Here is a 24,942-nt window from a genome sequence, read left to right on the forward strand (position 1 = left end):
CCCAGGCTTGTGTATACATACAGTGATCAAACTCGAGGGAATACACATAATACAAATTGATGATGTGGGTAAAAGGAAAATAGCAGAGAGTCTATAGTGTACGCACGACAAAGTGTGTTGGTTTTAAGCGTTTTGGGGTACTGCGCCGTAACCGCCCTGCTGGGGTGGCTGTATATCTCTGCCTTCAAACTGTCTTGCTTCTCTTTCCTTGATCATAACGTAAAACGCGTGCAAATGGCCTATAAAACGCAGAGAAATAAATAAATAACCTCGTTACGCCTGCTAATCACTACTGTAATCGTCATAGCATTCATTTTCCATCCGAGCCATGACATCTCTTACCAGGAAGATAACCAAGGATCGTCAAACATCTGTTATTGAAGCAGCACACAGCACTATCAGTATAGATGCACTCATAAAAGTAAGCAAAACAGATAGCTTACATGTTGATCCAAAAGTCAGCATGGCATCCGCGCATAAGGAAGACACCGAGAGGAGGTAAAAGTAAGATGATGATTATCAAGCAGCAATCACCGACCATGTTTGTAGAAAAAACAACTCTTTTTGATAAACAAAGGAAGAAAAATAAAAGTGAAAGAAAGAGGCCAAGAACCAAAAAGAACTGGGGAGAAATATAAAAGAAAGCCTTGGCGGGAAATCAACGACAATGCCATGCAAAAGTGATTATACAACATCAGCCATTTCCCTTCGGCGCTGTTCTAAAAAACGGTTTGCGTAATATAATCGTCCCCTCGAGAAAACGGAAGAAGCGAGCGACGATCCCGTTCAAGCGCGATATACGTTCCTTCATTTCCGCATAAGGTATGCTTTGTTTGAGAGATTGATGATTAGCCTTTTATGTCGGGAATAAGTTAATGTAGTCAGGTTAGAGGAGATTCTCTTCTACTTGCCCTGTTTATCATCGTACGACTAGCATTAGTTGCAATGATAATACATACTGTTTCAGTCACAATGCAGGTGTGTACTCACCAAAATACCAAGACATGTGACGTTACTCTGTCGTATTGTAATACCTTCAGAAACAACAACAGCAACCATGCAACGAAAAGGAAGCGAGAGGCAACAACGAATACTTGCTCTAACATTTCTCTAAGTTTGGAGGGTCCAGGCGGTTGTTTTTCGTGCCATCCTATACATGATAGCCTATAGGTCATGACAGGATATGGTTTGACTGCTTTGCTTTGGTCTGTTTTCAAGAGTGACCTGTGTGTCTAGATGCAAGATGATGATACGTTTGCTTTCTGATTTTGGCGCTTTTCCTAAAACAACCAACTTTCGTACAACTCTGACATCTTGCATGATGCATGTTGCAAAAGACAGAGTGTGTAGTTTCTCTTTTAGCAGTCGAGTCATTGAGAATGTCATGAATCCTTACTTTTCTTCGATAGTAAATACAGTACGCACGCCCTGTGTTGCTCAACTTTTTGTTGTAATTATTATTGGTGTCTGTGATTGGATCTTACCTAGATGAATCCCGGCAGGTCAGCAATAACGATGTGCTACTAGGGATATGCCAACTAGAACTCCAAGTACCTACTTGGCGGCTTTACAGATCAAGCCACAGCGACTAAGAATCATTTGACGATGTATCTTGTTGCCGTATGCAGCATCATAGTTGTAAAGATCCCCTGGAAGTTTGACCGTGGTTGGCATGTAGAAGGTAAACATTGGAAGCCCTGCTTGCGGATGTGCCGCCATGGTATATATTCGTTTAATTGTGATACTTGAGGGTTGCTTGACTGTTGTGAGAAACTGTGATAGTGAAAGGCGTTACGTAAACCATGTGATCTGAATGCTCGGTTGCTCTAATTACATAACTAACGCCCTGTATCAAGGCTCTCTATAGCAATGCAAGTATTATAATAGACATATGAATAAGATAGAAATCAAAAAGTGCACAATAACAAGAAGGCATATATGCATTCGTAGTAAGCGTAGCCTTGAACATCGGCTCTTAGTCGCTGCTTGCTCCAGCCACACCATCCAATCTTCGAGTTTCCCGGCTCAGTTGCCTTATCAACGAGTTTCACCACGCCAACATCAGTTATATTTCGAAATTCATAGAGATAAATATGTCATAACGTGCTTACGTTGCCAAGCAAGGTCAAGCTATCATCGGTAGCAGCGACAACGATTTCAAAGAGAGATATTCGAGGGCTGACATCACATCAATTCGATGAAGCTTTACAACTGGAGAGTTGACTGCATGGGTCATTAATGTTGCTTGCTGAAAAAAACAGGTTTTGCACAGAGTTACACAATCATATTGATTCGGAGTCAATCCCAGCGGATTGATCTAGTGCGCACACGCTAATTCGCTTGTTTGTATATCGCAACACTGAAACATGTAGCGAAAAAATAAAAGCAACGGACAAAGATGAGTTTCACACGTTTATATAGTTCAAAAGAAGAAAGCCCCTCAAGGAAAAAGTCTCAAACACGGTGGCTCTTCTGAAATTGTACCTTACTTTAAAATCAACACAAAAGAGTAAAAGAAAGGAAAAGAAAAACAGTACAGGGGAAAAAATGGACAAAATGTATACAGAAAAGTAACCTTTCAATAGCCGGGATTTGGGGGAAGAAAGAAAGATGTATGGTCGACGGAAGAATGCGACAATTCTTAAGCGGTGCTGAAGTTGTTGAAGACAATCAAGTTGGGCGTCTTGCTTGGAATGTTACCAAGCTTGCCAGAAGTGCCAAACTCAATGATCTTATCCTTGATCATTTTCGGTGTGACATTCTCGCCTTCTTCTAAGCTCAAGAAGTAGGCAGCCAAACCAGCAACGTGAGGTGCAGCCATGGATGTACCTGCAGATTCAATCGAGGTGTTAGTGAAACCGCCTACAAGCCATCCAACTTGGACTAAAATTTCTTACCAGAGATGGTCATTGTGCTGTAGGGGCTGGTGTTCCAGACAGACATGATATCCTGACCAGGCGCAAAGACATCGACACACTCGCCATAGTTTGAGAAGTATGCACGTTCGTCACGCAAGTTCGTGGCACCAACAGTGATGGCATTCTCAGCAGCAGCAGGCGAGTACTTGCATGCGTCACGGTTATCATTGCCCTGGGTAAGAGGTAGAGCGTTAGAACACGACCACTATGTCATGCTGTGGTTGTTGCTTAGGATTACACTTACAGCAGCAACGGAAAAGATAACTCCAGCATCAACAGCATTGTTGACTGCTTGATCCAAGGCACGGGACTTGCCGCCACCGAGCGACATGTTTGCAACAGCTCCCTTGTACTTGCTGCCATTCTTCTTGGCAGCGGCGGCATCAATCTGATGCTGCTCCACAGCCCAGTTGATACCGGCCAAAACTTCCGAGTTGCTACCGGAACCCTGAGCGCTCAAGACCTTGACAGCGACTGGATTGGCCTTCTTGGCGACACCAAAGCGCTGGCCGGAAATTGTACCGGCACAGTGCGATCCGTGACCGTTGCCGTCGGTATCGCCATCCTTGGCAAAAGTGGCGCCCCAGCTTGCGCGGCCATGGAAATCGTGATGATCAACGTTGATACCGGTATCGATGACAAAGACCTTGACACCCTCGCCGCCATTTTCATCATAGGAGTACTTGTTGAAGGTCCGAAGCGTCAGCTCGCCTCGGTGGGCAATGCGAGAAAGACCCCAGGGTGCGTTGCGCTGCAGCTCTGACGCATACATGATCGAATCTTTTTCAACGTAGGCCACCTGATATCCAAAATCATTCATTTCCATGTTGAGCTTTAATCTCCTTTGTTATTCTCTTTAAACGTTTCATGATAGCAGTTATAACATTACCTCAGGAGAGCTACGGATATGATGCAGTGTTTCCGGGGAGAATTTGCCTGCGTAGCCACGCCAGCCGGGTGAGTCGTACGTCAGCTTGATACCAGCCGCAGCATCGGCGTCAAGATATTCAATCAAGGACTCGTCTCGCTTGGCAAAACTGCTGACCCAGTGGCAATGCGACTGAGCAGCAGTCATGTCAACGTGGTCCTTTAAAACGACAATGTACGAATCGCTAATGGTCTCGGCTTCAGGAGAGTGAAACAGAGGGGCTAATTCGGCATCGGAAGAGAGCCAATCGTCGAGTGTGGGCAAAGCATTTGCAAAGCCAGCAAGCAGCAAGACAGAGGAAGTAAGAATATTGAGTTTGACCATGATTCGGGTTGTGTTTTGGGAATGGAAAAAGTGAAAGTAAAAGAGAAGCGTGCGAGAACAGTAATGAAATACGTCAACGTCTTTTATCGTGCGTCCGTCGGAACTTTCATGACGAATCACATCGCTTTCTTTTGTTTCAAATTGATGCACGCATGGCGCTGGCCCTGGAATCCTTTCTTCCCAACGGGTCAGGGGGACACTACTGCTGTTGTCGCCGTTTCATCCTTAACGTTTTGCGCATTGTTGCCATGCTATAGTGGCTTTCTCCCTTGACTTCTTGCAGTGCCATTGCTTGATCCTTACCCAAAACCAACGAAGATTGTATGGTCATACAAAGAATGGCGACTCTTCCCTCAGCCATTTCTTAGCCTGACTCTATCAATCCCTCTGTTTTCCCATGCGCTTAATTCGGCTATATATGCAGATGATAACGGTATACGTACGCTCGATTTCCTTTGATAGGTCGGGAAATTAAATGGATGTACACATCCATGCGGCATAGGAGAAGCATCTGCTCTAGTACAGCATCGCATCGATTCGCTTTACCCATATTGAAACAAATACACATATTCTAGAACATACATTTCTGCATAATATTTTCTACTTGAAAATCAGCAACACAGGAAGCTGAGCAATCTAAATTATTGCACGTTTGGATACACGAAAAGGCGTCAAGAACAAGGAGGAGGGCGTTCGCATTTATCACAAACTTGATGCCACCATAGACGATATTTCTATGGGATACCACCCTAGTAACCTCACAGCATTGATGAATTGTATTCCACTATCTCTTTCTGTGTCTCATGGGAAAAAATAATCAAGGTTTGGAATTATCTGTAACAACACTGGAAGGGGTGAGCATTGACAAAATATTGGTAGGAACGACTTTCTGCATCAGGTACATATTTTACTTATTCTCCTTGTTACTGCCACAAGAAATTACAGAATCTACGAGTAAATTACTAGAATTTGTGTTTTTCTATGCCGTCCAGATCTTTCTTAACCATGAGACAGACCGAATCTCTATCTTGAGGCAATTGGAGATCTGTATGCTTTATAACGCCAATATCCAATTTTCCGATAATAGGCCAGGATTGCTCCATTTGTTTCAAACACCAAACCAAGTCTAGCGTGGCAAAATGCAGTCGGCAGCAAAGACTTGGCAATACCTTTTCTAGGGTATTTAGGATGCACAGTCAACAGATCTACAAAGCATTTTTCCTCACTGTTTAGACCGAGAGCGTATCCACCTGCAGCTGCGTCATCCATTCTTATTGCCGTCGCCGGAAACTTAAATTCTCCTCCTATGATCAGCACGGTACCAAGAACAACCTCGTTTTCCTTTCGTTCTTGCTGCTGATCATCGGTAGCTATTCGCGTTTCGAAAGCACAGACAAGCATGTATTTGTTCGTTCCTTTTGCTGTTTCACAGATGAGTCCTTGAATGCACTCATACGTTTATAGTTTTTCTTAAGGTTTGCTACAACGGCAGTCTAATCATAATAGGAAAAAAAAGTGTGCATAAATGTACATAAGCCGCACACTGCTGTGGCATTTGCTATGGTCTCGGTCGTCGCGGCACTATAGTGACGACGCATATAATGGACCTTTTTCTATGTTGGACAGACAGTAAGTCCCATGGTCTAGCGATAGAACTCTCTCGTTGAATACACCGTTCACTAAATCGCGACTAAGGCAGAGGGGCCTTTTTGCTAGCGCTACTAATAGACCAACCTTTTGCAGTATTGACAGTTCCATATTAATCTAGACTTTATTAGCCTTTATCCCTTCAGGGCATGGCTGCTGACCAGTTTCGGTTCGTGGCCCATGGAGGAGAAACGGAGAGAGAGAAACCAGATGGGGGATCAAGTGGACTCAGCAGAAACAGGACAGTCGACAGATATTGTAGATTACATCACTTTGAGAGCATTAATATCTCTTGATCGTGGCGAGTTAGGATCCGAGCTACAGATCTTCTCCATTGGAGTCAGACGCTCTGCCATCACGACTGGGAGCTGCGAATAAACGTCTTTGACTTGATCAGTTTGATACTTTGATCTCCTTATCCCAAAGTGTAAAATGCTTTTAACCCATTTTGGACGCCTTTAGATACATTTGTGGCACTTTGAACCCATTCAAAAGCATTTAAAAGCACTTCAAGATTTTTGAACATATCGGAACGCCTAACATACAGGGAATATGAGTTGGTCCTCCCCAATATTAATTTATTTTATAGTTGGCTGGATAAGTGTGTGCGTAGACAGGCGCACTGTTCAAGATCCAACAAATTACACAAGGACGGATCTGCAACAGGAACAGAGGACTCTCGGCAGATAGCATAATACGCGCATCATTTTAATACAGGGTCGCAAAGTTGATGCGCAGCATTACTGTTTCATATATGCAGTTCCTCGACCTTAGTTGTCGTCACGCCAGCAAATATTTCATGTTCACGCAGAGAAGTGCCTCGGCCTTTTTCCACAGCTGTATTGCTCTTCGCAAAACGAAAAGTTAATAGTGACATGTCCATATAAAAGAACTATTTAAAAGCTTTCAAAACTTATAGAATATTACATCGTTCTTACCCTGAAAAATCATTTTGGTCTGATATTCTGCACGAACCATCACAAGATATGGACACTCCCATGTGCCTTCTCCCCCTCCCTCGCTCTTACAGCCGCACGCACACGATATGAAGAAACTCTCTGAAAAGATCCAGTTAAAAATTACGCTTTTTGTTGGCAGTGCCCGTGATTGCATTGAGGAAAGATAAGATGCATAAGTTGTTACTATATGTATTGTTTACCGGCACTTCACGCTACCTCCACCACACGATGTCGTTCCAACTGAGCTCTTCGTTCATCCTGGAAAAACATAAAACATGTACAAGCGAAAGAAAACCAAACATAATGCATAAACACGTTTGTCTGCAATTTCACACATCTTTCTTCCCCAAAAAAAAAATAAAAAGTAAAACCTACGGGTGAAATCTCGTTATCGCTGTAAATGAGGACAGCCTCGGACGCTTTCTTTTTACCTCTAACAGGCACAGAGGCTGTGGATTGCATAGCCGCGCCTTCACCGTAAGCTGTGGTTGGTTGAGCAGCATTATAGTCGTATCCACCAGCAGAGTAGCCAGTGTGTGGGGAATTATAGCTACTTAGAGGAGGACCTGCCTGTGGTTGCTGTTGTTGCTGGATTGCCGGTGGTGATGGCCCATTGCCTGTTTCAGTAGTTTGAGGTGAGATCTGTTTAGGTTGCTGCTGCTGCTGCTGTGGTGTTCCTGGTGCATGTGGTGGCATGGCACCAGGTGGCAAAATTGGCGGTGGTGGTCCACGCCATTGATTTGGTGGTCCAGGATACGCGGATGCTCTAGATATGCTAGTGATTATTTTGTTTTTTGTGTTGTTCAGATAAAAAAAACCACCCAGTTTCGTATATGAATGGTAACCAAAAACAAAACTTACCCTGGAGGAGGACGGAATGTGTATGGCTGGTGTGGAGGTAATGGCGCTTGCTGGCGTAGTCCTGGCGGTGGAGGAGGATAGCCGTGAAAATGGCCATATGGAGGACCTCCAAAAGGAGCGGCAGCGCCGGGAGATCCCGCGGGAAGTGGGAATGGTGGAGGTGCGCTTACGGTTGAAGAAGGATACGGTGGTTGTGGTGGTGGAAAGAAAGAATAGGGTAGCTGTTGTTGTGGAGGGTTTGCTGTAACAGACCTTGGGACACCAGGAGGAGGAGGTGCAGTAGGAGGAGTGCTGCCCGTTACAGCCTTGTGCAAAGCGAGCTGCTGCTGGAATTGTTCTGGTGTCAACTCAGTATACTGACCATTACCGCTTCCGCCCGTGTTGGCCTTCTTGCTAGTATTACCACCACCCGATTTTTTCAACTCGTATGCGGCAAAATCCTCGGGAGGAATTCCCTCCATGCCGAATATTTCAATATCGAGTGTTTCACGTCCTGGTAAAGCGTTTGGAACACTATGAAATACGTGGATTTGATTATGTTAAATGACCTTCTCCTAGCAAGCTCTCTCCGTCGCTTTTTCTCAAGTTATTTTGCTTTGCTTAAAGACATTTACTGGTCGATTGTGACTTTATGAACTTGCTGCGCATGAACTGCCATTCCACCTGCCGTAGCTGAATAAAAAATAGCGTTATTGTGGGGCACCCTTTTAACACTGATTTTTCACGAAAAGAAAACATACTTAGACGTTTGCCGCATACTTCGCATTGGAAATGTTTTGCCTTTAAATATTATAGAAAAGATAAAAAAAAAGGAAATACGCGTTGTGCCATTGTATATTTATGTGTCAGATTTGTCAAAAGCGTCCACAATCCCTTTCTTCAAGCAATAAGTGTACTCACCCGTTGGTGATTCACCAATACTTTGTCATCCTCGAAATCCTTTTCGCAGTACCAGCACCAAGGGCGCATCGGTTTGTTCTTTCTTTTTTTCCCCATGTCACAGTTGTTTCTGAAAGAATACAAGAGTCCGGCCAAGAAGGGGAAGTGAAGAAAGAAGCTTGGACCTCGCATGCGGCAAAAAAGAGAATCAAGTCACACCACGGCGCTCTTTTTTCAGCATGTTGTCAGTAAGTTCTAAATAAGTGAGCATTGGATATACTTGTCTTTGAGCTAGTCAGTATTGCTAGGAAAGACTTTTGCATATGGTAAATCTTTGTTGAGCTGAGAGCATGTTTCATACAGTAGTTAGACGACTTCTCTATCTTTATGAATGTGCTTCTCTCTCGTCGCCTCTCTCATCCTCTTCATATAGTCATGGGCGCTGCTGTGGCGCATTGTTTCACGTGCATGTCTCCGCTTAATTTTTCAGGTACGTTGGTGGTCAGTGCACCTGTGTACTGGAGCAGCTGAATGTTGCAATAACCCAACAATGCATGCTATATACAATTCCGAATGAGTTGTTGCGATATAGATCAACAAGTGAATTGGCCAAGTATGAGCAGCTTTACAGGTACTGACGTTGGTGGGTCCATCTGGCATATCCTGTACTTACCACTTTTCCTAGTAGTAGAATAATACATCCTACTGCTGTCACGCTTTTGTGCTGCTTGCCTTGTCAAAGGAGGGCAAGTACCCTGCGTGTAGTTCTTTAGGTCTAAAGACGAGGTTAAAGACCCAATATTAATTTTTGGAACAGCCTTTTGGATGGTACATGATGGTTGGGGAGGACGACTAAGAAAACAAGTCTGTCTTATTGCTCATCAGATAATATTGACGCTTAGCTAGGACAGTAGTGCTATGCGGCTGCCAGATGGGACCCTGCAGCAAACAGGTGGATAGAGCGAATTCGCTTAGGCTCTGCCAAAAGCAGCTCTAGTAGCATCTTACGATCCTCGAAAAGTGCTTCGTGTTGACTAGTGCAAACGATCAACGTCGTCGAATAAAGATTGATCGTGCCTCGCAGGCGGTAAGGAAAAGTTGACGAGAAAAATGGTTAATAGAGCAGCTGTGCTGTTATGTATAAAGTATGCAAAAGAGGATTTTCGGGAAGGGCCCTTGTACATAATGCGCACGCTCATATAAAGTTATTACGTAATATAGCTTTCCACTCGTTGATAAGCAGCATCAGGACTGTAGGGTTTAGAGCCATCTCTGGGAGCCTTTTGCTTTTGAACGAGTAAGGAGGTGTCTTTTCTAGGCAGAAAAAGATGGATAACAATGGGATACACATGCCTGTATCTTGTCGACGACACAACGACGATGACTGATATCGTCTCAGCTGTTGCGTGGATCGTAGAGATCAAATTGCTACGTTTCCAGTAGTGGGCACAAAGTCAAAGTTCGTTCATTCAGTGTGGTCTTTGTACTACCACCGTAGAAGCTATTGATGTCTCCACATGTGGCCTTATGTTGTCGTGAGTGTACACTGCACATGCAGTGCATGAGTCACCTTCCAGATGTATCCGCAGTGGAACAAAAAGGAAGATTTTTTTGTAGCGGAGCCAATCAAAGACGCAGGGTTCAAGTGATGTCGTTAGAGCCCTGTGCTGCATCAAGGGTAGAATATTCTCAGGGAGCAGCAAAGAAGCAAGGCAGCAATTGGCCGCGCACGCCTTCCGCCCAGCCAGCCAACAACGGAACCGGACGGAAGAGTTACCAGATAGGGATAGAAGGCCATGCAAAATACAATAGCATGTCGGCAGCATTGTGGCCAAGTCTTGATCAAGTAGCATGGTAATGAAGTGTCGCGACATTTTGTGATTGGCTCCATTTAAAAAGCGCTTGCAAGTGGGCCAAGAGGGTGGGGTGATTGGTAGGAAAGAAGAGAAAGGTCGGTCGGCAAGATAGAAGAAGAGTGGCGGCGGAAATACAGAAAGGGAAGGAGAGGCACGTTACTTTGGGATTCAAGAAGAGAGGAGAAGGGCCAATCGAGAAGCGTATCAAAGCATCTTCCAGACTCTCTCTCTCCCTTCTCCTCTGCTCTGCTCTGCTCTGGTCTTCTTGTCTTGCACCCACTCCTTTCTCTCTCTCTTCTTTCTTTCTTTTTCTCTTTTTCGCTTTCTTGATTGCTTTTTTCCCACACACACACACACACACACACACACACACACACATACTCTTCCCCTTTCTCACAACCACTACTACTTCCTTCTTCTCCTCTCCCCCACCGCAGACTACTGTACTTATACGCTAAAACGCTGTTGTCAGACAAAAACAATGGCCTTCTCTTGTGCATCAACCAGCTCAACAGCTGCGTTGCAGCAACAGCGACACCCGCCAACGTCACCAATCAACACCAGCAACTCCACTGCCCCTGCCCAGGCAAGAAAGAAGACAGAGTCCTTGTCGCTGTCTGCTGCTGCCCAGAACAGCATTACTGAAGAAAAGTACAAGCAGCTCAAGCGGAAACTCAAGGCCATGATGGAGGTAAATGATTGTGTGTACTGTAATAACGTGACGAACAACATCATCACCCTTGTTTGCTCGGTCCTCCGCATCATTCGTCCACGCACATCCTCTCCCCCCCCCCCAAACACATCATCGCGGCAAGCCATGTCACTCAATCATCCTTTTTCTTTTGCCGGGGATGACCACTGGTTGGGTATAGGAGAACGAGTCGATATCAAGAGAATATTCGCAAGCGAAAAGAAAAGTCCGCCTGTTGATGATGGAACGCAAGTGAGTTTAATTTCCCTGTTTTTCCCGTTTAGATACACCACCGAACTTCTTGGCTTTTCTTGAATACTGATTTCCTTCTCCTTGACCAGTGTACTGCTGGATAACATTGCACAAATGGGCACAGTGGAAGTAGACACATCTTCCTCCGACGAATACGATGACAATGACGACGATGATATTCTGTTACCAACACATTCACCAATGTCGCTGACAAGAAGAATAAGAAGAAAGGCTTCGGTTGACGGGGAAATCTATCACCCGCATGTTCAACAACTGACTGCCGATCAGCAGCAGCGTCATTTCCATCAGCACAAACGAGGCTACAGCAAGACCAGAACAATAACAAAAACATTGTCACGGCTGCAGCAATCCTCAGTGGCTCAAGAGCAAGAACAACAAGCTTATCCTGACCTTCATCGGCGACGACGTGACAACAGCAATGCTAGTAGTAGCCAAGACAACAACAACGACGATGCTAGCCCAAGCACAATGAGCAGCACAGTCTCAGCATCGGCACCGCCCAAACGGTCGAAAATGTCACGCGCAGTGACCAAGACACGTCGCGTGCAACCTGTCGACCGGGACGAAAATGGAAATGTCAAATTACCCCAGCAAATTGGTGTCCTGACCGTCGTCAAGCTGGGCAAGATCGTCCATGACCGCGATGCATTCCACAACGAGCGCTACATTTTCCCAGTCGGATTCACGGTTGAACGGACCTATCCAAGCATGATTAACCCACACAGCAACACGAGCATTGTGTCTACCATCTTGGACGGTGGCGACGGGCCCCGGTTTCATATTGTTGCAGCAGACATGCCGGACCAACCCATCATTGCCAACTCGGCCACCGGCGCTTGGACGGTCGTGGTCCGGCGCAGTAACGAGATCCGTCACCGCGAGCATTCCAATTCAGCCAGTGGGCCCGACTATTATGGCTTCAAGCATCCAACCATCGCCAAGATGATCCAGGATCTGCCCAATGCTGATAAATTGCGCTACTATGTACGCCAAAATTTTGAGGAAATGGAACCGCGCGCCGCAAAGGGGGTCATGGCTGCTGCACAGAAGAAACGTGGCAATCTGGAACAAATGGGAAACGCCAACGTACGCCCAGGTGCCACCATTCCAAAGCAATACAACAGATCTTCAACTACCATTATTGCTGCTACTGCTACTACCACCCCTTTGCCCTCTCCTCCTCATCAGCATCACCATGATGACGATGACGATGATAACGGTCCTTCTGGAGGCGTCACTATGACTGATTTTATTGCCACAGGTGCTGCCGTTGCCACTGCTGCTAGTGGTACTGATGCTGACGCGGATTTGCACTATCGTCATCATCGTCAACAACAACCATACTTCCATCAAACAGAAGGTGCTCAAGGACGACAACAACAATCGTCACCACCATCGTCATCATCTTCATCGTCACACCAGCGGCCATATTCGATTAGCAATCACCCCCACGATCCATATGACGACGAAAACGAATTTGACGTTTCACCTCCTCCTTCTCTGCCTCCCCCTTCCTATCATCATCATCATCATCGACATGATCAGCAATACCGTCGCTCAACCAACCCGCACTCGATCAGCAGCTTACTTCAGCCTGCATCGCCTTCTCCTGTTAAAGTGTACTATGATGATGACGAAGTAGACCAATTACATAGCGACAACGATGGCCTGTAAACAAGCCAAACTTGTTCTCGACCTTCATTTGGCCTTCTTCCTTTTTCTCCGCCCCATCCCCCATTACAAACATCTTGTACTTGCCTTCTTTCCCACTACCGTTTTCTTCAACCACGAACATATTATATCTATCGTATACATAGTAATTCATCATAAACACGAATGTATAGATGCTTCTATACTACATTTCTTTATTATTATTATCCTCATCGATACACACAACCATTACTGATATCATCCCATTATATACATCATCCCCTTTCTGAATTATGTACTATACTTTCTCTTGAACTTTCTTTCACCTTTGCGACGCCAACTTTCATTACCCCGTAATCAAGAACCCCGGCTCTTTTGCTCTTCTATTTCAAGACCTCTTTTCTTTCTTGCATATTAAGACAACCATTATGTACTATCTTGTAATGGAACATCCAGCCATTTTGCATTATACCTCACGAAAGAAGTTGCTAATATTATTATCTTTGAGCCATCTCGCCGAAGATTGCTACTGTACCAAATAGATTAAATGGTACGGTGTGCTACGTTAGTACAATTTACAGTACTATTACTACATACATAGTAATCAACTGAGTAGCTACGTATGTTGTAGTCAGCTGTCCTTGTCTACAACAAAAGCAAGACTGGCTTCTGAAATGACAGAAACCCACGGAAACAGGCCCAGAGCCTGGATCTTTGTTATTTATGAACCCGGCTTTCTCATCGTACTTGTCCACTTTGAAAATAAGATCATTATCATCCTTGACATTTTCTTGGTCGTTTGTGCTGTCTGTGGCTCGTGAAATTTCTGGTTTCGCTTCAAATGTACTCGACGGGCTATTACAGTAACCAAGACTTAGTATGGTGCTATTCCATCAAATATGGAAACAATTGATATATGCACGGCACTCTCGAGTCCTACACACCATGAAACCCTCTACTGAGCTTTTAACTGACTCGAAGGAGGCATTGACATGCTCGGATCCGACCAATAGCTGAGCATACACACCACCACCTAGTGTATTTGCATCTGCCGTATTTGTACCGTTCGCAACCTGCTTATACTTCTTCTTTATCGTCGCGGTTCGTTTGAACATGTATTTTTCGAGCTGCCTTTGCATAGTAATCATGGTACTATTATGCTGACCAATCGCTGTTACATTAATGTCTTGCCGAAATGTTTATAATTAGGTGCATCAAGTGTATATACGTGGATAGAGTCGAAGTCATAGAGCCGAATCAAGTAGTGAGACATTCTTTGGTGCACTGACTCTGTCGCACCACCATGATAGTGTAGTTCTCTATATGTGATGCTGAGCATGTTTTCTTTGCCATACCATGTTCGGGTGCTGCAGCCGTTGAATCGAGTGGATGCATTTTCAGTGCTTAATTCGAGAGTATCCATTTAGGTATCAACTCAGAGAAAATATCATCGTTGACAATGAACTCCATATTGTGTGTTTTAATGGCTACCGTACGTGCATAGTTGGAAGGAACAGACATATCCATATGAATTTAGAGACATGGATACAGTAGTACTTTGTAATATTTATCGGTTTGGCAGTGATAAGAGCAAGTGCACCCACCTTGTCAGGATAGTGGTTACCTCGCGTTACAATTTGGCAGGATATCTGTTTACGCTTGGTATAATGACACCACCAGTGTCAGAATCGTCCGGAGAAGAACGCTGGATTTGTATTACACCATTTTCAACGTGGCCTACAATTTAATAGAGATGTAATGTTTATTGTCGTGAAGTGGAATAAGGGTGGTATTTAGGGAACCAGATTCTTACTTCGTCGCGTACGCATTGATCGAGTACTGAGTCCCGAGGTGGTAAATAGATACCTTTTAAAAAAAAATCAATCGGCGCCATAGATTGGGAGATGATGCTGAACTTTGTTCCTCGTTCTGTTCCTCATCATCGTGTTCCTCTTCTACTGCTCCATTGACTGTATCGGTTAACCGGTTTTGGGCCTGCTGTGAATAATTATGAGAATTCTCGCTGCTGCTCCTGCTGTTACTCCTGCCCTTTCTTGCTGTTGGTGTGTTAAAGTATGGATCCTCTAATTGGAAGAAAAATGTCCACTTTAATATCAATCACTACCACGACACTACAAGCTATTCGCATATAAAAGATGCAGAGGATTTTAATCGCTTCTTTGTTATACCGTGATGTTTAGGTTTAAAATTTTGCATGTAAAGTAAAATGGAGTTATCCAATGAAAGAGGAAAAAAGAACCATTGGAACAAGTATAGAAGCCTATTTTATACGTTAAGGGAGGAATCCTACCCAGCAACAAAAAAGAAGCGACATGTCCTCCGCTATCTGTCTCACACCTAGCGGGCATAAACATGTCGAATATTCTTTTGTCGTTTTCCTGTACTACATGTTTCAGCTTCGGCCTTTGAGATAAAATCAGCAAAGCACAATATACATACTAGAAGCAATGGTGACATACACGGCTTATTCGCAATGAAGAGAAGAAAAGCTATAAAAGGGGTAAGTAATATTATTCGTTCCAATAGAAAAGAAGAAGAGGGAAAAGGTAGACACAAAGGTGTACATAAAGTGTAGAATCAAACATTTCCCAAACGTAAAGCATAGAAAGAAAGGGGCTATTACAACAGCAAGTGCTTTAAAATATAAGCTTGGCGCGGGAATTTGATGTATGAATGTTAACAAAACCTTCGGCTTCTTTACTGGTTCTGTAGCCAATCTTTTCATAGGGTCTGTCAGATTCAAGCGTAACGTCATTTCCAGAGACGGCCACCTTTGCAGAAGATGAGATGACCTTGAAAGGACCAATAAACTGTCGAGGCTAATATAGAGAACAGTTGTTTAGAAGAAGGTGATATCTAATCAACAGCTAAAAGTAGATCTATACATAATAAAAGTAGAGATTTCAGACTATTGTACGTTACCATATTGACTCTTATTTTACCGTTGGAGGATTGGAAAGTTGCTTGGACATGTTCGGAGCCTTCGACTTGAGCACGGATCGATCCGTTTGATGTTTGTACGACCAAGGAGTCATCAGCAGTGACATGTTTCAATGCAACGCGGCCATTGCTCGTGCGAGCAACCACGGTGGGTGCTGTTGTACGCTCCAAAGTCACACGGGCATTCGATGTTGACACGTCAAGCAAACTTGCCGCATGCGTGTCTCGGGTCGCAATACGACCATTAGATGATGTCAAACGGATGGCACCGGTAATTGTATCAGCACCATCCAAGCGGATAGCACCGTTGGATGTCTGCAAGTCAATAGAATCTTTAGCATGCAGGGACGACGATGATCCGCGGATATCCAATGCGGCATTCTTTGTTTGAAGTTTGACTTTTTCACCACGCCATCCACCATCAAGTTTGATGCGTGCATTCGACGTTTGGAGCTGCAGCGATTCTGCCAAAAGCTCCTCATCCGCGACAATCTCCATATTGGTAGTAGACACAGACACAGATATGGCGTCGATGGGTATGTAGATCTGCATGTCCACATAGACGCATGTGAAAAAGTGGGAGCCGCCATGCTGAGGCAAGTCAATCGACAGTTGGGTTTCGCCACCCACACGATCTAAGCTGTACTGCATCTGTTTCATCAACTCGTTGGGCGCCACATTAACGCGTGTGCTGACAATGCCTTCTTGGGTCGTGCTGTGCTTGAGTTGGATTTTACCACCGGCAACACCGCCGTTGATATTGACGCGAACAGCATCTGCAAAGGTGATCTGTTCGGGAAGAGCATCCCAGATCGCGGATCCGTCGCGGAAACAATGGTCGCCGGAGTGCCAGAGGGCAGGGAAGATAAAACGAGTCAGGAACATGAAAAAGAGAACACCACTAACAAAGCCCGCCAGGATGATGTTTCGACGTCTGGGGTCTTTGAGCTTTTGGCAAAAAGAGCGAATGTAGCAAGGCCGTCCGTTTCTTCGACCTCTACCACATCTTTGTCGTCTTCCCCAGCCCAAGTCGTTGTCGTTGCCATGACCACCGCTGGAAGCGCCGGGTTTCTTTCCCCATGACGGTCCACCGGCGCCCATGAATATTCCAGAATGAGCTGGCTGCTGTACTTTGCTTTCGGGGCCTGTAGGACTTGACGATGATGACACGGCTGCATCGGGAACTCGCTTCTGCTGTTGTTGTTGGTGGTAAGGATACTGCGATGATGATGGTGGTGGTGGTGACGGCTGGTAGTCATCGAAGGATTGATAGTCCTTTCTTAAATCGGTAGACGAGGGAGCTGAAGCCTCTTCGTCCCTTTCAGCAGCTGAATAGGGTGGGGGAGGAACATTCGCTTCAGAAGAATCTTCTGTGTCGAGCGCTGTTGTTGTGGTTCATATTTTCAATCATACAGAAAAAAACACAGAAGATCGTTCTCTTTGGTTTACTATGACGGTTCACTAAAAACAATATTACAGAATATATATATACAAGTACACAGCGTTATACCTTCGTACCCCTTTCTATCGACGTTGCCAAAGAACCTCATGACAAGGTGCTGTATCGAGGAAGAATAAGGGGAAGAGAAGTAGAAAAATAAATGTTTAAAGAGAAAGTTGCAGGAAAAAGAAAAGGAAAAGAAAGCCCGGCTTTGTCATGCTGTGGTTTACTGCGGATGATGCTGAGCTCTCGTCACAAGTCACGCCAAGGAGACTTGGCATTTCCCTTTTATCCTATGCCCTTTCGCTTGTTGCTTCTTCGTGGTGCGTCTCCTTCTCTTCATCGATGCGCACAAATTCAATCATTAGCTCACAATGTTCAGTATGCGGGAACAAGTCAATCGACACAGCTCGCGACGGTCGGAAAGGCAATCCCTTGAATCGGTTGGACGTTGGGCGACATAAGCTATTTATGAACCCGGCGTTAGTGCTCGTATGAGGAAAACAGCTAGATTTTCCATTTCTGGTCGGTTTTACCTGATAAAGTTTTGCAAAGCCTGGTTCGCATCACAGCTGATAAATATGACTTTACGAATCTGGGGCGACTCACGAACAGCACGGACTACGCTGCTATGAACACCATTTCTATGGAACAGACATTTTAAGTAATCATAGCAACAAACCTTGAAGACTGCCAGTAGCTTGATACCTTACCTTGGTGGATCAAGGACAGCCACAACTTCTTCGTTCTTTTCGTTGGTGACCACATCAATTCGTTCCTCAACTTTGCTGGCGTGGTATTGAACATTGACAATTTCTACAGTACAGTGATGTTCGTTAGCAATGATGGATTGGATTGAGAGACAGGATGATATGAGATAGTTGAGACTTACTGTTCATTTCGGCATTGGCTTTGGCGTCAACAATAGCATCAGCAATCATCTCAATACCAATTACGCGATCCACGCTTTTGGCCATGGTGATGCCGATTGCCCCTGTACCACAACACAGGTCCAATAAGGTTGTTTTTTTGTTCTTGTCAATGTTGCACCATTCGGCGCATTGGGTATATAGCAATTCTGTGGCAGGTGTGTTCACTTGAAAGAACGCACTGCTTGATAAGCGGAACCTGTTGTAATTTTTAGTTTTCTGCTTGATAGATCCCACTCGCATATATGATAGCATCAAGTATTAGACTTACCGGCAACCCAAGAGTTCTTCATATACATAACCATTACCGATCAATATTTCTGTGTGTCCCTTTTCCGTAATACCGTTGGCATCGCCATTCCATACTTGCAAGAGTAATGTCGTCACATTGAACTTTTCGTTCCCAGGCTTGTTCGCAAAATTGCTCCAATATTCGATCAACTTTTTCTTTTCCTTTGCTAGCTGCTCTTCAGTAAGATCAATTGATTTGAGCTGTACCAGAATAAGTACTAATGCAGAAAACAGAAAGAGTTAGTTTTACTGATTGTTTCGCAGCAAGTATGAGAAACATTTACCATCACCGGTTTTTTGTGCCTTCACCATAATGGATCGCCATACGCCAACCTTATCCACTCTGTCATATACTGGATACTCAGATGCACGAACATAATCCTAGAGCCAATAGGAGATTCAGTTTTAGTACTATATATGACAGAAAGAGCGTTAAAGGAAGGTAATCACCCCTTACCTGCATGGCACTCGCTATCCGCTTGGAGATATCGGGTACATGGAGACAATCGTCAGGGCCAAGTACGGATGTGATGCCATGTCGATATAGACCAAGTAAAAAACCAACAGTAGGCTCGCTTTCTGGATTGCGTCCGATAGTAAACTCGCATTTTGTACGATAGCCATTGATTTCGGGTGATGCGATAGGATCCAATACTTCAAACGGCAATCCATTCCTTATAATATATCCGGCGAATATTAGGTCTTCCGTCTATAACACCCACCCGCTCAACCCAGATCCACTAAACCTCTTACTTTTCAAAAGCCCATCCAATTTGGGCTTTGCTAGCATCATTTAGATCTTGTAACTGAGTCATTCGTCGTTTAAACTTGTTCAAATGGGCAATACTGGTTTTGTGTTTCTTTGCCAATTGTTCTTCATATGGAACCCTTATATGTGAATAATTATCGTTATCAATATCCTGACTATATCTCGAAATTTCATATATCATCCCTCATTCTCGATACAAGTACCTGTGAAGTGGGGTTACTTGATCTGCCAATCGCTCTGCAGGTGTGCGTGTGTCATTTTCGGCTTCCTCTGTTCTTTCCTTTTGCTTATTCTGGAATCGTTCTCGGAACGCTGCTTTATTGACAGCCGAATATTCTGAGGTCAGAGTCTTCTTCTTAAACTCAACGCCTTCTAACTTTTTCATTGCTTCTCTAGCAGCTTCCTCGCTCTGTTGTTCATTATATTAGAGACTCAAGTCTCAATATGCCAACTCTTTCTGTTTCTCTCTCTTTTGCAAAAACATATATAGAGAGGGAGATACTTGCAAAAGGCTCTTTTTGTGCGTACCTCAAAGTTGATAAATGCGTATCGCCATTTAGGTGCCTTTTTAAATCGTTCCACGCCATGTGACTGAAGAAGCTTTTTGATAGCACTGTTTTCGTGGGTGGGTAAATTGAGTACTTTGACACGGTGGATCTGAGAAGAAGCCTCTTCGGCACCAGTAGTAGAAGTGGTAGCAGTAGTGGCGGTAGTAGCAACAGCAGTCGTGGACATTGCCCTTTTCAAACGAACGACAGGGAAGACTAAATTACTCGTTTAGATTGGTCTTCATTTCTACGTTTCTGAATGGCGTTATAACAAGAAAGCTTATTCAAGATTATTACCAGAAAGAGATCGTATACGAAGCATGCGCAAAAGGGTTGACAGCAGCAGCAGCTCCCAGAAAATTTCGCACACTTACCCAATAATTTAGCCAATCGTTTTATCTTTGGTTACGCACAGAGTATTATCATTAGCAAGTTCATGTCTAGCTAAACAAACAAGAACTTGTAACTATGATAACGCTGAGCATCACCATCAACAACATTTTCAGCATAGCTGCTTCAAAACCGATATATGTACGTTGCTGTTCATCACGTCATTTGTGGAAAGATAGTCTGTGCGTACAAATTAAACACCAGGCAATCCGTAAGTCTTTACAAAATATCGAAATGCGCTGTTGTTGCTACAAGCTCTTTTTCCTCCTTTCTTTTTTATTTTCTGCAAGACGTTCTGTAAAATCAAAGAAACTCGCCTAAAGAATATGCGGCTCTTATTTCTTCGATTTCTCAAGGAATGAGCCCGAGCAAAACTTCAAAAAAGAAACATTTATACATACTGCATTCGCACCAAAGTCAACAATAGAGGCAAAAGGGTATCTTAGTATCGCAACACTCAAGTAGCTGAGTATCGCCCTTGAACTTTCTTGAGAAACTAAACCGCACGTAGTGTGAAAACGTGTTATGCCCCTTGATGATCCTATAGCAAATGCGAAAAGCGCGAGACAGAGAAAGGCTCCCGGTAGCTAGAAAAATTACATGAGCAGCAGATCTCACAACATAAAACTGCTGCGAACAAAACCGATACATGATATGATAAAGTGTGCAGTAAGCTGAACGTAAAACGCGAGCAAAACTCGGAAAGACGTTTACTGATATCGAAACAAGAAACACAAGGCTTACATACAATCTTAGTAATGGTGTATCAACGTTTTCTCCATAAATATATCGTACAGTGCCCGCTCGCTATAGCGATATTCGATATAACAATAGGATTCTCAGGTGCAAGGCCGATTACTTGGTAAAATATCGGTAATTTTATATAACGATGAACGATATAATTTTCCAGAATATCGGTTTATCGAACGGTAAATAATGCACTTTATTTTCTATTTAAGATAGAATATCTGTTTGTTTGGCAGTTTAAGCTCTTCAGCAACCAGCATTCTCAACTTTTTTCTTAGATGAAAGATAATTCCAGCGTCACTTTCATGATCAGCTACTACCATATCTTTTAGGAATTCGACCAGATGGCGCTTATGCTCTCTTATAGAGAAAAAAGAATGTTGTTGCTCTTATTCTTCATGTCGTTTTCTCTGCTTGTCTTCTTCAGAATCTTCACCTACCTTTACATATCAGGAACAAGTAGCCAGCATAACTTTAGTATCTGTTAAGAAAATAAACAATGTACCCAACTCTCCTTCAATTCACTGATAATGCGAGAGGAGGCAGTTTGCGATTCTGTCAGCAGTGGTAAGTGAGAGGACGTTTTGGGGATAAAGAAGTTATGTTTTCCTCTCTTTTCATTAATTATTTCTAAGCTAATGATGAATGCTAGCTGAATTATGGTTCCAGCACAATTATTTTGCTTCTTCTTTAGCAGAGGATATATTTTTTTTGTGTAGAATTTGCAGAGGATATCTAAGTAGACTATGGATAAAATGTATTCCGAGCTCGTCTGCTCTGAGAGCCAATTCGATATAACGATAATTCGATATAACGATAGGTTTTTCGGTCCACAGGGTGTATCGTTAAAGCGAGCGGGCACTGTATTTGAAAGAAGTCAAATATTTCTTACGCATTTATGAATCATTCTGTATGTTAGCAAAGTACATACCATCCGAACAGGACAAAAAGATCGCCTTATATCAACCAAGCGTCTACGTGCTGCCTGTTGAACATTTTCTAACATTTGAACATGACCCGTTGTCTCGCTGTCGTCATAACATTTGAGCATAACTGGTTCTCCGTTGCTTATTATGTAGTAGCAGATGAAGAATGCCAGCAGTGGATCTTTCGTAATACGTGCGCAGGTTGACAAACTTTTAGCTCTCATCAAGGATCGATCTTTTAATGCATTAAGTTGCTCTTATAGACTTTGTCTACTGACATGCTTGTCGCATTCACAAACAATCATACGAATTTGATTTGAGAATGCAGAGATTGTAAACTTATCCTTCTTTTAGAATATCGATCAGGCCAACATGATATATTATGAGCAAAGTAGATAGTTTCTGCAGTTTTTTGTATATTGTATGTGAAGCAGTTCCGCTCGCAGAGACCACCAGTGTCTTGACCCAATATAGATTGATAGTAGAGGAGAGCCTGTTATTACAAACAAGAGCAAAGGACTAGAATAAACCACTAGATGCGCAGGTACTGTAAAAATATTGGGGGCCATCTCGCACATTTTCTTCGGTCGTTTGAAAAGAACTTGATTTCAGTGATGTTTAAATAGACGATATTAAAGTTGTTTTACAAACCATTATCAAGAGAGCTACCCAAAGCTGACCCAGTAACGATTAGTCGAACGAGCTGGATATACAGGCATACAATGGGCTGGAAGAAATTTTGAACCAGCGTTCCACACCTCGTTGTATACCGTTTAACTTTGCTGAAGCAATTAATTGTCTACTACCCCATCCATAATGTCACTTTCCAGGCAGAGGGACCCTTGAAGTTTTCCAATAAAAGTAGAAGCCCAATTACACAGCCTTTTCTCTGTATAGTCACAGATATTACGCGCGTTGTTCTCCACTGAAATATCTGTGCAATTTCCATTTTTCTGCTATGGTTTATTGTCAAAAGTGCGATACTTTTTCTGCTGATAATAAGACATGGAAAACAAGAAGACTTGCCTTATATTGACAGCTGCTATTGCTAGTGTTGGCTGCTATTACTACGGTATAATGCATCCTGATATCATATTAGGAAGAATCTACAGCGGCTACCATTACTGTTGCAAGATTTGTACAGTTAATATATGTCATCAAATTACAATGACCTGTGGAACATTTCTTATTACTTTACCGAATTTAGAGAAACTACGTTATGAAAAAGATTTTTTATGTATTTATTGATACACATATTTGCAGTTTAGCAGCGGTAAAAGCAAAAGAGGATGGTCAGGACGCCTCGCTTGACTCTGGCATCATACCTTCTTTAAGCCACCAGCACATCGAGAACAAGACATAACATCCTGACTTGACTGATCTCTACATGTGTAACCGGCGTTCTGTTTTTAATTTGCACAGAATCTCCCTTTCAGCTGACGGGCACCCTATGCCATAGCAAGCCCGACTTTTTACGAAAGCAAAAAAGCTAAACCAGATACACTAAATCCTTTCTGACTTGAGCCGATACGTTATACGGTTTGCTCGGGGTTTTCTAATATGAAAAAGTTATCCATAAAGCATTATAATCTATCTATGGCTAAGTCGAAATCTAATGTGACACACTGAATATCAAAAAGGGCATACGCGTGAATAAGAAATTGGCGGACTGTGTACACAGCAAGAAACTTTAGTTCCGAGTCCACATTCAGGGTGTGACACGCGTTCCTTATTGATAAAGACAATGTAACGAGAAGCGTGAGCGATATTCATGGCGAGCAGTGTGAGAACCACGGAAGATTTTAAGGCTGCCAACTAAACAACGGGAAAAAGACGGACGCTGTCATTGCATGTCACGAAAAGTTGATCGAGTAGATCAAAGCAGAAGAGAGACAGCTTCTTTTAAAGAATACAAATGCCAGGGTATGATACAAAATGAACAGACGACGAAGGGATTGAAAAGCAAAGCTTGCATGGAGGAAAATAAAGACGACATCCAAGGTGGATGCCTCTCTTTCCGGTTGTGTGCGTTTGACGCGTGGGATTTAGACGCCGAATGACGAAAGACGGTTGGCTTGAAACTTCTACCCTTGCAGTCAGATAGAAAAGGCCACATGGACATATTTTTTGGGCGCGCAAGAAAGCACAGACAGAAAAAAAAAACGTGTTTCTTCATCACTCTATTTGGAACATTCGTTCGCGCCGGCTGTTGTTGGCTGCTTGCTGTGCTCTTGCGGTACGGAAGTACAATTGCTGTTATTGCTTCCAAACGTGCCATGGAAGATATTACAGAAAGTATTCTGGGGATGACGCTGCTAAGAGCTACCACTACTACCTACTAGCTGAAAAAGTGGGTATTCTTCGTGGCCAACACTTGGACGCGTCTCGATGAAGGATGGTACATACCTGCGACGGACTTTTACTGCATTCGATCTGTCTTTTCCCAAAACAAGGGGAGCGACAGCTACATCGTTCAACTTGTACATTTCATAATATACGATTGCACACAAAGTGTTATTGGTGAGTTTATAACGGACACAGCGCACGCAGAGCTATTTTTATATTTTTGCCGATTGAGAAGCTGCATACATTATTACTATCCGGAACGAGGTAAGACGAAGAGGTGGTTTCAAAGGGCATGAAAGAAGTTGGAGAAGTGATGGAACGGTTACGCCAAAAAAGGTCAGCATCATATCTCTTGTAGCACCTTTAGTTTTTCTTTCTCCGCGACCGGGTAACCTATTATGATTTAAGCTCACGTCGTACGACACTAAACGAAGCACCTGGCAACACTTGTTAACAGACCTGTGTGTGCAACTTGGCTCAAGGGTTCTATGGAGTCTCTATGAACGGCACTAGAGCATATTCTACACTGCTTGCATTGATCGAAAAGTGGTACCGCACTAAAATTTGCAATAGGGAAATAAAAAGGTAGAACGTCAAAAAGGATAGAT

General features: G+C 43.5%; 7 protein-coding genes across 7 annotated transcripts; 2 read left to right on the forward strand and 5 right to left on the reverse strand.

The window, feature by feature from the left end:
* Positions 1-217: 217 nt before the first annotated feature.
* On the reverse strand, positions 218-1,011 carry BDB00DRAFT_799255 (uncharacterized protein). Its single transcript, XM_053121673.1, has 3 exons — positions 991-1,011; positions 444-912; positions 218-371 (listed from the first exon to the last, which is right to left on the reverse strand). Exons 2-3 carry the CDS (start codon positions 539-541, stop codon positions 311-313), a joined length of 159 nt encoding a protein of 52 aa, XP_052984992.1. The 5' UTR covers positions 542-912; positions 991-1,011; the 3' UTR covers positions 218-310.
* A 1,317-nt stretch (positions 1,012-2,328) lies between these two features.
* Positions 2,329-4,213, reverse strand: BDB00DRAFT_799259 (peptidase S8/S53 domain-containing protein). The gene is made up of 4 exons (XM_053121674.1): positions 3,808-4,213; positions 3,163-3,717; positions 2,898-3,090; positions 2,329-2,829 (listed from the first exon to the last, which is right to left on the reverse strand). Exons 1-4 carry the CDS (start codon positions 4,168-4,170, stop codon positions 2,642-2,644), a joined length of 1,299 nt encoding a protein of 432 aa, XP_052984993.1. The 5' UTR covers positions 4,171-4,213; the 3' UTR covers positions 2,329-2,641.
* A 2,640-nt stretch (positions 4,214-6,853) lies between these two features.
* BDB00DRAFT_799276 (uncharacterized protein) lies at positions 6,854-7,173 on the forward strand. Its single transcript, XM_053121675.1, has one exon. The coding sequence runs from the start codon at positions 6,945-6,947 to the stop codon at positions 7,155-7,157; it is 213 nt and encodes a 70-aa protein (XP_052984994.1). The 5' UTR covers positions 6,854-6,944; the 3' UTR covers positions 7,158-7,173.
* A 460-nt stretch (positions 7,174-7,633) lies between these two features.
* BDB00DRAFT_754633 (uncharacterized protein) lies at positions 7,634-8,633 on the reverse strand (the record flags this gene model as incomplete). Its single annotated transcript, XM_053118777.1, has 4 exons — positions 7,634-8,150; positions 8,252-8,309; positions 8,378-8,417; positions 8,538-8,633. 4 exons carry the CDS (start codon positions 8,631-8,633, stop codon positions 7,634-7,636), a joined length of 711 nt encoding a protein of 236 aa, XP_052984995.1.
* Positions 8,634-11,804: 3,171 nt separating this feature from the next.
* BDB00DRAFT_754290 (F/Y rich C-terminus-domain-containing protein) lies at positions 11,805-12,350 on the forward strand (the record flags this gene model as incomplete). Its single annotated transcript, XM_053118751.1, has 1 exon — positions 11,805-12,350. A coding segment is annotated over one exon (546 nt), but the record flags the coding sequence as incomplete, so codon positions are not given.
* A 3,293-nt stretch (positions 12,351-15,643) lies between these two features.
* Positions 15,644-17,497, reverse strand: BDB00DRAFT_867351 (uncharacterized protein; the record flags this gene model as incomplete). The annotated part of the gene is made up of 3 exons (XM_053126335.1): positions 15,644-15,826; positions 15,930-17,329; positions 17,458-17,497. 3 exons carry the CDS (start codon positions 17,495-17,497, stop codon positions 15,644-15,646), a joined length of 1,623 nt encoding a protein of 540 aa, XP_052984997.1.
* A 92-nt stretch (positions 17,498-17,589) lies between these two features.
* On the reverse strand, positions 17,590-20,291 carry BDB00DRAFT_399835 (S-adenosyl-L-methionine-dependent methyltransferase). Its single transcript, XM_053117241.1, has 11 exons — positions 20,223-20,291; positions 19,906-20,141; positions 19,581-19,786; positions 19,362-19,496; positions 19,066-19,282; positions 18,893-18,989; positions 18,589-18,826; positions 18,281-18,516; positions 18,102-18,204; positions 17,925-18,032; positions 17,590-17,853 (listed from the first exon to the last, which is right to left on the reverse strand). Exons 1-11 carry the CDS (start codon positions 20,245-20,247, stop codon positions 17,682-17,684), a joined length of 1,773 nt encoding a protein of 590 aa, XP_052984998.1. The 5' UTR covers positions 20,248-20,291; the 3' UTR covers positions 17,590-17,681.
* Between the last annotated feature and the right edge of the window lie 4,651 nt (positions 20,292-24,942).

The sequence above is a fragment of the Zychaea mexicana genome, assembly GCF_025766255.1.
Source record: "Zychaea mexicana strain RSA 1403 chromosome Unknown BDB00scaffold_4, whole genome shotgun sequence".
In the NCBI taxonomy this organism is placed as follows: domain Eukaryota; kingdom Fungi; phylum Mucoromycota; class Mucoromycetes; order Mucorales; family Lichtheimiaceae; genus Zychaea; species Zychaea mexicana.

Bases quoted from the DNA above. Each gene is read 5' to 3' on its own strand.
- BDB00DRAFT_799255 (XM_053121673.1), bottom strand. From the start codon at position 541: ATGGTCGGTGATTGCTGCTTGATAATCATCATCTTACTTTTACCTCCT. The intron at 372-443 runs GTAAGCTATCTG...CTTCAATAACAG, and splicing joins GCTGACTTTTGGATCAACAT to ATGTTTGACGATCCTTGGTT.
- BDB00DRAFT_799259 (XM_053121674.1), bottom strand. From the start codon at position 4,170: ATGGTCAAACTCAATATTCTTACTTCCTCTGTCTTGCTGCTTGCTGGC. The intron at 3,718-3,807 runs GTAATGTTATAA...TTTGGATATCAG, and splicing joins ATATCCGTAGCTCTCCTGAG to GTGGCCTACGTTGAAAAAGA. The intron at 3,091-3,162 runs GTAAGTGTAATC...CCTCTTACCCAG, and splicing joins TTATCTTTTCCGTTGCTGCT to GGCAATGATAACCGTGACGC.
- BDB00DRAFT_799276 (XM_053121675.1), top strand. From the start codon at position 6,945: ATGCATAAGTTGTTACTATATGTATTGTTTACCGGCACTTCACGCTAC.
- BDB00DRAFT_399835 (XM_053117241.1), bottom strand. From the start codon at position 20,247: ATGCTTCGTATACGATCTCTTTCTG. The intron at 19,787-19,905 runs GTACGCACAAAA...AATGAACAACAG, and splicing joins ACGCATTTATCAACTTTGAG to AGCGAGGAAGCTGCTAGAGA. The intron at 18,827-18,892 runs GTAAATGTTTCT...TTTCTGCATTAG, and splicing joins GGCACAAAAAACCGGTGATG to TACTTATTCTGGTACAGCTC.